The sequence below is a fragment of the Schistocerca piceifrons genome, chromosome 3 (assembly GCF_021461385.2).
Source record: "Schistocerca piceifrons isolate TAMUIC-IGC-003096 chromosome 3, iqSchPice1.1, whole genome shotgun sequence".
Taxonomy (NCBI): Eukaryota; Metazoa; Arthropoda; class Insecta; order Orthoptera; family Acrididae; genus Schistocerca; species Schistocerca piceifrons.
The window spans coordinates 114,513,400-114,527,037 of NC_060140.1; the positions used below are offsets into that span (position 1 = coordinate 114,513,400).

Genomic DNA, 13,638 nt, shown 5'->3' on the forward strand with positions numbered 1-13,638 from the left:
AGAAACCAAGACTTTCACAAACAGCAGGCCGAAAGGTGATGGCCTCCTTCTTCTAGGATCAGTGTGGTGTCATTTTCATTAACTTTTTGGAACCTGGCTCCACAATCAACCGGGACTGTTGCTGTTCGTCATTGCCATCAAGACCCACAGACCACAGCTTCAAACCATAACGCCCTTATGATGCAGGAGAAAAATCAGGAAAATGGGTTGGAAAATTGTTCTTCATCCTCCCTACAGTCAGACTTGGCTCTGTCTGATTTTTACGTCTGAAGGCCCACCTGCGTGGTAAAACATTTCATGTGTCAAGGGATGATTTAAAAGTCAATTCCTAGAATTTTATCAAAATGCATTTACATCTTGGAAAGAACGTTGAGCCAGATGTGCCACAGCTGATGGAGGCTACACTGAATAGCTAAATGTTCCACGTATGTTCACAAAAAATTTCATTCTCCTCTTGCAAAAAACAAAAAAAAAAAACAACAACAAATTAGAGACGACTGGGCAAAACATTTTGAACGCCCCTTGTAATACACAAATAAAAGATCACATCACTATTCAGTCCAATTCTTGGATTTTCACTCACCCTGCAATCTAGTGACGTCTGTTTGTACTGTCTCCACAATGGGTATTCTCACAACAATAATTATAGTCAGTGTAATACAATTTATTTCGTTTACTAGATATTTCAGTCTAGATTAATTTTCCTTCTCGTTTCATCTGGATGTTATCATCTTGTTCTAAAGCTGTCTCAAAGTTGGTAATGATTTTCCTGGTATTCTAATACATGTTTAGTGACAAAATTTCTCATTTGCAAACCACTTGATGAATCATTAGTTTTTCATAACCAAATAAAATATTAACTTGGGTTCAGAATCAAGTAATGGCTTTTGAAGGACAAAATCTTTACCTCAGAACTTTTGTTGCAAACCTGTTCAAATACAATAAAAGTTGGTAAGCTGATGGAATTGAATGTTATTTCCTACTGTGTTTGACAAATTTGACAATTTTTTAAGCAGAGCATTAGCTTGTTATAATGACTTTGTTCTTAATTTCTCACATATCCATTGCACTAGCACCTAGGGGCAAATGTCACAAGATTGTTCGAGCAAGGTCGATACTGTATCGAGAGCTTTGGTGTATCAACAGATCTCGAGCCTATTTTCAAATGCAAGTATTGTTTGATATCCCCTAACTCTTCGGAATTGTTCAAAATAAATTTGCATAAAACCTCAACAGCCAAAGCTCCATCTGTAAATGTTAAATATTATCTTTTAAACAATTTAAACACATTGGCCTCAGCAGCAACAGTTTAATCTGCGAATGTACGATTACCCCACATTTTCTGACTGACAAATTTGGCAAAAACTTTGTCTTATAATCTGGTAAATACAACTGCTGGTCTTGTCGCTTCCTGGCACCTAAACATTCTTAGGTCTAGGAATGACTTAGCCAAACTATGAAAAGTGAATGAATGATGATTGGAGTAGAGAGAAAAATCTTTCAGTCCAGAGAGATAAAATTTCTTTCTCCAAGTGCTTCTGTCACTTTTGTTAACAATTTTAGTTTTCACTTCAACAGTATCAAAGCAGGAAAGATTGCTGCTCACCACACAGAGGTGTCATTGGGTGTCAGCCTGGCTTGTCGGGTCTTAGCACCCAGAGATGACAGGGGCTCTGGGTGTGTGTGTGTGTGTGTGTGTGTGTGTGTGTGTGTGTGTGTGTGTGTGTGTGGTTTTTCCGTCCTTTTTTCCAGAGAATAACTCTGTCTGACAGCTTAGGCTGCTTTTAAATATGCCTGTCGGCTGCTCTATGCTTCCTATATGTGGTGAGTAGCAATATCCTACTTTATATTACTGTTATTCCAGCTGAGATTTTTTCCTGTTTATTTCTTACTTCATTATCTATATCCATGTATATACATTAAAAGTTATTGTTGTCTGTCAAAATGTTCCATGACATCATCTGTGTCGGGTAAACTTGGCTGCAAAAAATTCGCAGAGTTACGCAATTATGTTGTATAAAATGTGTGCACTTCTTGAGAATAAACATATAAAAATTCCAACAAAACAATGATTGCATTTATTGCAAGATACTGTTACACAGAAAAATGTAAAGAAACACCTTTTAGAAATAAGAACGATTTAGACAAAATAAAATTACCTTATGTCTATCTTTGGCCTTAGGTGTACAGAAGTAACCCAACAACTGAGCATATTTACAACATGGAATAAACTACATTTAATCATTGACTGAAGACTGACTTTTTTTGCATTAGACTACTGTAAAACATAGGTAAGCAAAATGAAATATCTGCAGTAAACCAATGAAAATTCTTGTACAAGAAAATATTATCACCAACTATGTCACAAAACACAGCCAATATATTTATACAATAAAAACAAAACAAATTTCAAATGACTGCACAAATACTACAAAAAATAAAATTATTTCAAAGTGACAGAATACAAGAAGATACAAAGGCAAATGAAAATGTATACCAGACTTCAATTGTGAAATAAAGCTGTCCATGTCACCATGTAACTGTAGTCTTTCAGTTAAACAACAACAAATTAATCCACTCCAGCTTCTAAAGAAATAAAATAGAGTACATGTCCACTGTCAGAAAATGGCTTTTCATGTTCCCTCTATTACGATGACGGCACAGAAGCTTATCAACCAGCGATTATCCTTGGCTTAATTTAAGAGATATGAAAAAATATAAAAACTTTTCTTTCAGTACAGAATAAATCCAGAAACACAAACTACATTTTACTTGTATATGTATGTTTTAATTGATTATTATTACATGTTCAGTTTACTGAATTAACTAAGACAATTTAAATGCCTTTCATACCTAGTGTTCGAAATTAATCATCTTTACAACGTGCTTTAAAGAAAAACACCTTTTTGGCTGAGGTACGTACTGAATATGATGTAATTCTCTCTACCTCTCTCCAGCAGCAAACCCCAAGATGTAACAGGTCAATAACAAAATATTAAATTTGTGCTCATTATATTTGTACTGGAGGCAGACAAGCTGATAAATCCAGATATTATTTCACTTCGACCTCTATAGATGAAATAAATATTTCATGCCACAGTTTCACATTGCATTTCTTTCTATATGCAATAAATAACAGCACTGTGCTGTCATCTAATATAAACTAAAGTCACAAATTCATAAAAACAGTATTATAGTCATTTTATGGGAGGAATTCCCATACATCCTTGACAGATACACTGCTGTCAGTAAGTAGCTCATTCTGCGATTACAAAAGAAAGAGTACAAACAAAAATAGAGGAGGGAATGTCAGGGCAACGACCAACTTTACAGCCATGGTGAGAAACGGTGAATATTGAGTAGTAAGAGTTTTGAAGACCATGAAGTAATTTTAGTGGTCTGCTGATGATAAATAAATGTTGATAAATAAATGGACACAAATTATCTTTCGAACTGATGTATTTCAACAATGGCCATTCACTTGTGCTTTGGAAAAATTTGTTTTGGGGCTATATATTGTGACAATATCACACATTTGTTTGGGACATTCATACAACACATTCTCTCTCATACAATCTAAATAGTTTTCACACACATTCAGTAAAATTAAGCATGTGCTATGCAAGCATGCTACACAGAACTCTCACTTTATCTGCACCATCAAAAGCAAATCTCGGCCAGCGAGTCTGTTGCACTTGACGCACTGCTAAATACACAAATAATGGGGCTGCATGTTTCGGTTTCAACAAGTGATTCCCCTGTCCACGGTTATTTCAACTGGAGGACTCGAAATACTGGTAATTCGATGTTGCCTTCCTATATGATTCAGGATGTCTGTGGTAGGTGTGGGATGTAGGTGGCAGCACTGCTCTTTGCACTGGGCACACGAAGCACACGACGAAACAGGGTATGAGGACCGCCGACAGCAGTTCTTCGAGCGCTTTACTGGTAAACCCTCTTCATCGATCTCTATTTCATTGGAGTTTCCCACATCTCCATTGTGCTCTTTTGTTCCTCTTACATACAATTCATCTTCTATATTCAGTCCAGGAACAGATTTTGTACATCCTTTCACAGTATTTCTCAGTCCCACAAACAAATTTACATCAACTATGTCGTCATTTTTTCTGAAGCCATTCACATGTTTCTCACAAACCTCTCTCTCGTCACAGTTTTTTGACACCTCTGAAGATCCTTTAGTGGTTTCTGGATGCAGACCATTACTTATAACTTTGTTGTGTACAAACAAATCACATCCTGAAACTCCACTGCTTCCTTTAAGATGAACTAAGTTTCCTACATCTGTCGTACCATTATAGTTTGTTAGTTCTCTACTACTACTACTACTATTAGCTTCGTTTATTTCACCTACATTATGACAGCCGTTGCATTCTACTTCTTCACTACATTCTACTTGTTTAGTGCCATCAACACAGTCCGATCTGGCAATCTCACCATTACAGTCTTTTTCATGGACCACACCATTGGAAAGAATTACTCCAAACTGATCCTCATTCTTGATACCATTACCACATTCATGACACTGGACTCCAGTTTGGTTCACTTGTGTTTCATCAGCTTCTTTACATTCTCTATCCCTAACTTCATCGTCTCCTTCTAATTTAGAGGAAGCAGTGGACTGTAGTGTTTCATGCTCGTAAGAGTGTCCATTTTGTTCCATCATTTCACTTTGCTCTGTGAAATGTATTTCACTACAGCACCTCTTATATTTCACTTCGCCATTGTGCAGCAATTCACTATCATTTCCATCAGTCCTGGTGGCGACAATCAACCTCTCATCACCACCAGATGGATGGATGAAAGCACCACACAGCCAGGGATGAGCAAGGCAATCTTGAGTAGACAGTCTCCGTCTGCAAAAGAAGCAACAAAAGGAAAATACAGAATGAATCAATTGAAATATAGCACTCATCCTACACACTCATAACTAAATATGTAAATAATCAAAAAGTTAAGAGCATGAATTCTAACAAGAAATTTTTTATTGTATTATGTCAATTTCCTGCTCCTCAGTTCAGCAATCAAATTATTACTTTTGTTAGGAATAAAGTGTACTTTTGTACCTGACAATTAATGAATGGAGGTAACTAACTGTCGGCATATACTTGTATTCTGCCCATAAACCTTATTTATTTCTTTTTTAAGTATTGTATCTGTATTTTAGTATTTTATTCAAAACTTGCTACTTTCGTGCCTTTATCAGGAACATTTTTCCCCCCAGCAAATGAGATTTGATAGACAAATAATTGTACATGTACAGCGTATTTTGGACAATAGAGAGTGTGTTAGGATAAAACTTAATAAATAAGCTGTCGCGTAATGTAGTGTGTGTGTGTGTGTGTGTGTGTGTGTGTGTGTGTGTGTGTGTGTGTGTGTGTGTGATGCAGTTGGTAGCCTACCAAATCATTTTTTGTTTGATTCAATGTGATGTGTCTAATAATACAGCTGATGTACTGATAAAATTACTAGAGTGTACATACTGAAAAAACTCTTGAGACATATTAGCTTCTCCCACATACAAACACAACATGCAAAATAGCAATGACAATAACACTGGAGAAATTTGAACTCTTACATTGACTTAACAGGGTCATCCCTCCAGTACAACATTTCCAAACGGAACATAAAGGGGAAGCGATACTGGCTTTACAAGCAACAACACAGGAAATGTAAATAGCAATGACTATAGAGAGCCAAGAGACAGGATATGTTGGAGAGAGAACTCATGAAGACAGTTCACATAACCTGGTCTGACAAGCTTGTAGTTGCCTATATTACAAGCTTCAAACAGGGAAGGTAATAAAAAAAGGTGTATAAAATAAAAAATCTCATCTGACATGAGCAATTCTTAAACAGGAAATACTGCTGCACAAAAATTAGCAGCAAATATTCATCAGGTGTACTTTCTGATATCTTGTACAACAACACTGAAGAATTTGTCAGGAGGAGTGTAGTCTGCTGTGCAGGAATGCTGATTTTAGCCCTGGCACTCAGACTCAGAAGTATGGGAACTTTGGTCTCCCATTATGCAGTGACCTTACTTCTTTGTAAGTGGAAACAGAGATGTGCAAATTTACCCAGAATTATTTTCCATGTAACTACCCAGATAATATGCATACCAGTATTGGGCTGCAGTTTTAGGAACAAAGGCAACAGTATTCGTGTGTGTGCTCTCTGAACAAGAAGGCAAGTTTAGAAGCTAGGATATAACAAACCATATTCAACTTTGTACGTATTGCGCAATTCAGCATTTTTGTATTGGTGTCTTTTACTGAATACATGACTAAACAAATGAGCACTTGAGCACTATTTCTTTGTGCAAAGTACTTTATAAGGTGTGTGATAAGTACATAAATTTAGTAAAATATCCTGCAGGACATGAAAATTCAGATTATGAGATGACGCATCATTTGGCAATAATTAACCAAAGTTGTCGTATAAAGGATCACTCGGCACTAATTCACTGAAAGCTTCAGTTAATTTTACTAAACAATACTGTATTTCCAACACACTCCTCCGTATGTTTATTCAAGTATAAACATTGAAGGTTGCAGCTGGTAAAATTTATGCTCTGTTAGCTTCTAGAAGTAATCCACTTAAATCTTGCTGAGTTACAGAACCACTTTATGTTACATTTCTAAATGTATTTTTATTTTAATTAAGCACTAAGCAAGGTTGGTAGCACTTAATGCTAAGGAAAGCATTCCAGTTTATTGGGTACAAGTGTTTAGAACACTGAATGATCGAGAATAAAAGTTCGCAAAACAGTTAACTTGCAAACTGCAAGTAAAATATTAAATTTAACAGGTTATGGGCTCAGTTGCAAGTAACTGTTTTGGAGGATGTTGTTCTGAATCATGGAAGTGTAATTAAGTGTGGAAAAGAGAACTTTTAAGTATGCTAGCAAATATAGTAAGCAGTTAAGGTTGTAGTGCTGTCAACTGAGTTTAGAGTACAGTCCGTTGTGTTTTCAAGTTATCGCTATCAACAACCGAGTTTTAAGTTAAAATTTTTGTATTCAAAAATTGCATTCTAATCATATACTGTATACTGAGATAAAAGTTCTGCAGAAATGGATCTGTCAGAGAAAACTGTACTTAGAACAACTAATTGGAGAAGCTGACTGGAAAATATGAGAAATAAAAATAGGACACTTATGAGATTACCATGAAAGTACAAGGCACATCCAGAAAGGAAGTAACTTTTTGGGAAAAACACTCATAAAAACTATTTTTAATCAAAATTTATATTTACAAGAATGAGCGTTTCTTGAACTATCTTTCTGCATAGTTGTCACCATTGTTTAGACCTTTGTCATAGCAGGAAAGCAATTTTTCTACGCTCTCTTCATAGAAAGATGCTGCCCATGATGTCATTACTGTCAGAATGTTATCCTTCAAAATAGTGCCACAAGTTCAGGAACAAGTGGAAGTCAGAAGCTGCAGAATTGGGGCTGTAAGGTGAGTGATCAAACTGCTCCCAACCAAGTTGCTGAATAAGGTTTTGAGTGACACCAGTGGAACAGGGATCTGCAACATAATGCCTTGATCGAGCATTCCACACCTTTTGTTTCAAATTGAATGCCAACGTTTTCTCAGTGTTTCACAGTATCATACCACACTGATGGTCTCACCCCTGGGAAAGAACTCAACAAGCAGAAAATGACGCAAAAAAAAGTAGTGTTCAGCACTGGCTGTCTTCACTGGCTGCATCTTCCTATGAGGACAGCATAGAAAAGTTGGTTTCGTGCTATGACGAATGTCTCAATAATGGTGGCAACTATGTAGAAAAATAGTTTAAGAAATGCTCTTTGTAGTAAAAATAAAATTTAGTTTGAAAATGTTTTTATTAGTTTTTCCATAAAACAGTACTTATTTTCAGGGCATACCTCTTACAATGCATGTAACTGACAAGAGATTAGTACAACCTCAGCCACTGGAAGAAGGTGCAAAAGAAATATTTGTCAACAAGCACAAAGAAGAGTGTGATTTTTATCGTAAGGCAAACAGTTCATAAATGTGTATGATAACAAATGCAAACAGTGGTGAAGTGTATCAAAAGTGCTACATGGATACCTTAAAACAGTAATTTCAAGCCACATCCAAGGCTCAGTTGCTTAAAATTTGTACAGACATTATCTTCTTTAATTGGATACCAGGTGAAGATGTTTCAAGCCACACAGTAAGACTTAACAGATTATGGAACAAGTTACACAATGAACTTCAAGTAAAAACATAAATGGTTTGCTATATCTCATGTTAGTTTGTAAAATGTTGTAAATTTTGCTAGATGAGTTCAATATGTATCAGCCAAATTGGGTGTTACTAACACACACAATAAAAGAGCACATCTGACGAAGTAACAGTCCAGTTACATAGGTTTCAAGAGAATTATATGAAGAATTTGAACATTGACAAAACACTAAAAGTAGTATAAAACACCAAAAGAAGAATTAATGGTAAATATGAGGAAAGGGAAACAAAATGGGAAAGGCAAATTCTTTATGGAGGAGTAACGGAAGGGTGACATTTGCAATAACTGTCAAAAAAAGGATCATTGGGTGAAGGGTTGGAGAAAGTGGATTTCTCATGGAAAACCACCATACAATCTAAACAGAAGTTATGATAGCTGTGAAAATGCTACTGCTGTGCTGATATCTATCTGTGAAAAAGTCTGTTCAGTTGAAGCAGATAAAGCATCTTGGTGGGTCAACTACAGTACTATAAGACATGTAACCAACTGTTCAAATTATCTTAAAGACTTTCTAAGACTTGACAGGCCACACAGTGTGGAGGCAGCTGAAAAGAACCTTTAATGGCAGTGGGAAGGGGCAATATTAGGTTATCATCTATAGGCTATGATGCTGTTGGATTTACGGCATGTTTAATGGTTCTATATTAACTTGTTTTCACTGATACTTTCTCATGGTCAGAATCCTAAAAGTGAATTTAAGTCATCAACAAGACAATGCTGGATTAACATTGGTGATGGACTGGTGTTGCATGGAACACAGGAGCCTTTCAAAATATTGTACAAGACAGACATTCAACCCACTTTGCCCAAATAAACTGTCCTAGTAAACACAACTGAAGAGAATCCATTATTGCAGCTGTATCATGGAAGATGATGACATTGGAAGAGACATGTCAAAATGTTAGAAACGGAAAAAAATGATTAAGTACAATACTGCAGTGCCTGTGTTATTTCTAATTACAATGCAAAGTTCCTTTGGGCATGCATGCAGGCACTGTGGAGGCTACAGCCATTAGGATGTGCAAGAAATCTATTTGCAGTTGCGAATGTGGACGACCATCAGCTGTATAACGGAATGACGACAATGAAAATTTGTGCCGCAACAGGTCTCAAACCCAGATTTCCCGCTTATCACGAGCGGACGCCTTACCGGTTGATGACATATGGAAGTTTGGGTCTGGCCTTGAGTCATGCTCAGATAGCCACATGGTGAGGCAAATGCTCACAATGAGCGGGATATCCGGGTTCGAGTCCCGGTCCAGCACAAATTTTTACCGTCTTCACTCCATTATGGTTGTCCATACTCACAACTGCAAATACATTTCTTGTATTTCATAAAGGTTTTAGCCACCCCAGTGTCTGTTCCTTTGAAAATGCATGAATGTCCAAAGGAACTTTGCATCATATTTTGGAATAATACAGGCACTGCAGTACCATATTTATCTGCCGACACCGGGTGAGCGACTTTGAAGTAAAACATCTCTCCTGTATGGAAATATATATAATGGATGTTCAAATGCAGGTTGTAAACACATGGTTGATGACATATGGAAGTTTGTGTCTGGTTGCAAATTGTGCTGGTTCAAGTCCCAGTCTGGCAAAAACGTTCATTGGTGGCGCTCCTGATTACAGCTGATGGTTGTTCATAGTCACAACTAAGAATACATTTCTTGTACAGCGGCAAGTGTTCCCTTGGAAAAGATATTTTGTGAGCCATGCATTTACAGCAAAGCACATCATTTGCCAATTAGTTAGAGAAAGAAGACAACAGATATTATTGTCTGCGCTGTGTGCAGCATTAGATACTCGACAACAAAACTCACACTTTCAGGCTCTCTCCTATATTATTGTTTATGCAAAGCTTTCAAAAAAGGATGGCTATAGTAATCCTGCATTTGACACTGAATTTAGTGGCTCAGAAAGTGAAGAAGGGTGTGATGTTACTTCATTAGAGACTGAAAGTAACAATAGTTCATCATTTGAGTGACTAGTGCTCACAAGTGGTACAAGACAAAAATATCAACTGTGCATCAGCCAGCTCCTTCAAGATGTACATACACAGACCTGTTATGAAAAACATGGTTAGACTTCACAGCTGCACAGAAACCAAAAAGTGATTTCAAGTTTCACAATATTTCAGTAAAAGTCTACTGCACAAGTAAACTCGGGACTTTATTATTTATGATCTTCAAAGTTTATAACTCATTATTTTGAGCTTTATAAGCTGTCTTTATATGTCTATATGTAATGTTATTCATTATAGGATGTTTTCATTAATAAAAAATATTTTTTGGAACATAACTCCCAAAAAATCAATATGGTAAGGGGATAATGAATCTTTTCTAAAGAAGAAATATACGGTTGTGTTCAGAACAGCTACATGTAATTTCAGTATTGCTGTTTCATACGATAAGCATCTGAAGTTAAGGACACATTGAAACACTTTCTTCAACAGTCAAAGAGCCAGTAAGTGACAACAACGGAGAATTTGATAGACCGTTAAGGATATACCAGGTGTTACTCAGAGGCTAGCAGCACCCTACACACAAAAACAAAATCTTGGAAGTGAGTGTTAGAAGTGAACTACAGCTGAATTGGCATGAAATATAAAAAGGCTGATTTCTCTGTAGCCATGTGGCAGAGTTGGTTGAAGTGTCTGCAAATTGAACTACGAAGTCACCTGTGGAAGGTATTAGTCCTTTCAAGTTGCAAATGGGTAAGAATCCTGAGTAACACCGTGGATGGGTAAGAAACCTAGAATAAAATATTTATGTATAATGGGTTCTAAAAAACAATAGAAAATGTAAAGAAATATGTCATGCATATCTGTTGGGATACGATTGAGATGGGCATTGCAGAATTTGGGTGAAACAGGAAACCAAAGCCATTCTCAGCAGAAAAAGGCCAAAAAGACCTGGAAGTTGTGAAGGACAAGTCAAATTACCATTACAGAATGTTGAGCAAAATAAATACGGAAATTATGCTTCTCAAGAAATTATAGAAGAGAACAACTGGAACAAAGAAACGTCACAAATCAAAGAGTCAAGAGGACAGTTCTGGTAACAGTAAGAGCAACTTTTCATCCCACCCCTATCAAAAGCAAAATTATTCAACATTGATGAATTCTTAGTATTTAGTATAGAAAGTGCTCACTGGAAACAGTCTATGGAAAATGAAATGGAGTCATTACAAGATAATGTGGTTTGGGAATTAACTGTGCTACCAAAAAGAGCAACAGCCATACCCAGTAAGTAGGTTTTTCATATAAAGACTAATCCAGATGGGGGTGTTGAGAAATACATAGCAAGGTTTGTCATCAAAGGGTTTAATCAATGCTATGGTTTAGGTTATAATGAAATTTTCAGTTCAGTAGCTAAGCTGTGAATAATTTGCTCAATGTTAAGTGTTGTTGCAGATAAGAAGATGCATCTGATGCAGTCTGATGTAAGTATTGTTTTCTTGTATGGAGAATCAGAAGAAGTAAACTATATGCACCAGCCAAAAGAGTAAAGTGATGGTATAGATAGTGTTTGCAAATTAAGGTGAAGCTTGTATGGACTTCAAGCAAACACAGATGTTGGAATAAATGATTCTGAGCATTTCTCTCGTAAGCAGGTTTCAGGGCTAACTGTGCAAATCCGTGCTTGTATGTCACAGAAGAAGAAGGTGAAAGAAACTGTTAGTCATTCCTTATGTAGATGTAGGGTTAGTTATGGTGAGTGATCAGCAGGATGCCAGAAAGTTCACTGAAGGGCTGAAAACTGAATTCAGTATCACCCTGAAACCAGCATTGTATGTCCTTGGACTTGAAATTAAAAGCTTTGATGATGGTGAAGTCACGGTAAGTCAACAAAAATATGTAAGGAAGATTCTGGAGTTTCAGTTTTGAAAAGGGCAACACCTATTGAAGAGAATCTATTAAATCGCAAGGGGAAAAAAAGGGTGCAGGGAAATGTGACTTTCCCTATCCACAAGCAATTGGAGCACTGATGTACCTGATGCTTGGAATGAGATCCGATTTGGCTCACAGTATTAGCATCCTGTCTCTAACACTTTATTCAGCATCATCTGAAGATGTAGTGCGACTAAAATGAGTATTCCAGTATGCAGCAGCCGGAAACAGATTTGTGCAGTTTTATACTAGACTGCTCCAGTGCTGTAGCCTTTGCAGTCAACATCTGGTGTCCTCACTACACAGACAGATGAAACTACATCCTGGCTCAGCCAAAGACAGGCAATGACTGCCATATCTACAACTGATACAGAATTGGTAGCTGAAACAGACGTTGCTAAAGAAATGCAGACTTTTTATAGGAATGAGAAAGCTGAAGGAAGTTCCTGTCCTCAGAGTGGACAATATGGCAATGCGCACAGAATCTTGAATTCCATCGTCACATGAAATGTGTAATGATAAAGCTTCTTTTTTATTGTTCATAATAAATTGATATAAAGACAGTGCGGTATTCAGGTTATTTCAATTGTTCAGCTGTTTTTAGAGCAATGAATAACAGAGTTAAAGGGGAGGGCAAAAAAGATTAATCTGTAAACTACAAGTTAATCTGGAAAATATTAAATTCAACACCTCACTTACCTCGGGTTCTTGACTAGAGTCGCAGAAATGAAATCCTTGGCTGAGGATGATATACCTTCAAAAAGCTCATCAGGAAATGATAGTTCTCCTTGAGTAATATTGCAGAATGTTTCCTGCTTTGTGTCTCCACCGAAAGGCGAATAACCAGTCAGTAAAACATACGCCAGGACACCAACAGACCTGAAACAGTTTCAATATTTTGAAATGGCATTTACTTAAGGTTAATAAATAAGATGCATGATTTCTATTCGGTAGAAAATTAAACAATCTCAAACGATCAATTACATATGCATACAAATATGTCAGGTGCACTGTTTACAAATAATGCACATAAAAAGTTACTGATACAAAATCATTGAAGTCCTGTGACCTAAACTCAAATCTGTACAAAACAGGCAATAACCTCTTAAATTTACAAACTCAAATCTATACAAAACAGGCGGTAACCTCTTGAAGCTACACATTTGGGGGTCAATGGAAGTGTCCGATTCAACCCATCTGCTTTGACCCAATGAATAAGGGTGTTGTGGTGTGTGATGTCATTTAGGCATGGAGTTTATGAGTTGGTTGTGTATGTAGATGTCGTCTTTTAGTGTTTGATGCACCCCCCCCCCCCCCTCTCTAGTTTTATGTGTAGGTATTGGTGTTTTGGTGTCGTCAGCTGTGGTCAAGGAAAATGTCTAATTCCAATTTCCGTAGGCATTGGTGTTTTGGAACAGCCATTTCCGCCATATTGATGACGTCATGGGTCAAAGCAGACGGGTGGTATCTGA

General features: G+C 36.9%; 1 protein-coding gene across 1 annotated transcript in view; it reads right to left on the minus strand.

Annotated features, from left to right (window-relative positions):
- Positions 1 to 2,055: 2,055 nt before the first annotated feature.
- LOC124789271 (calcium/calmodulin-dependent protein kinase cmkB-like) overlaps positions 2,056 to 13,638 on the minus strand; it is a 370,210-nt gene continuing 358,627 nt past the window's right edge. Inside the window, exons 6-7 of the mRNA XM_047256576.1 lie at positions 12,866 to 13,045; positions 2,056 to 4,874 (exon numbers count right to left, since the gene is read on the minus strand). Of these exons, the coding sequence (XP_047112532.1) occupies positions 3,743 to 4,874; positions 12,866 to 13,045 (1,312 nt within the window). The 3' untranslated portion in view covers positions 2,056 to 3,742. The remainder of the gene's footprint in view (positions 4,875 to 12,865; positions 13,046 to 13,638) is intronic.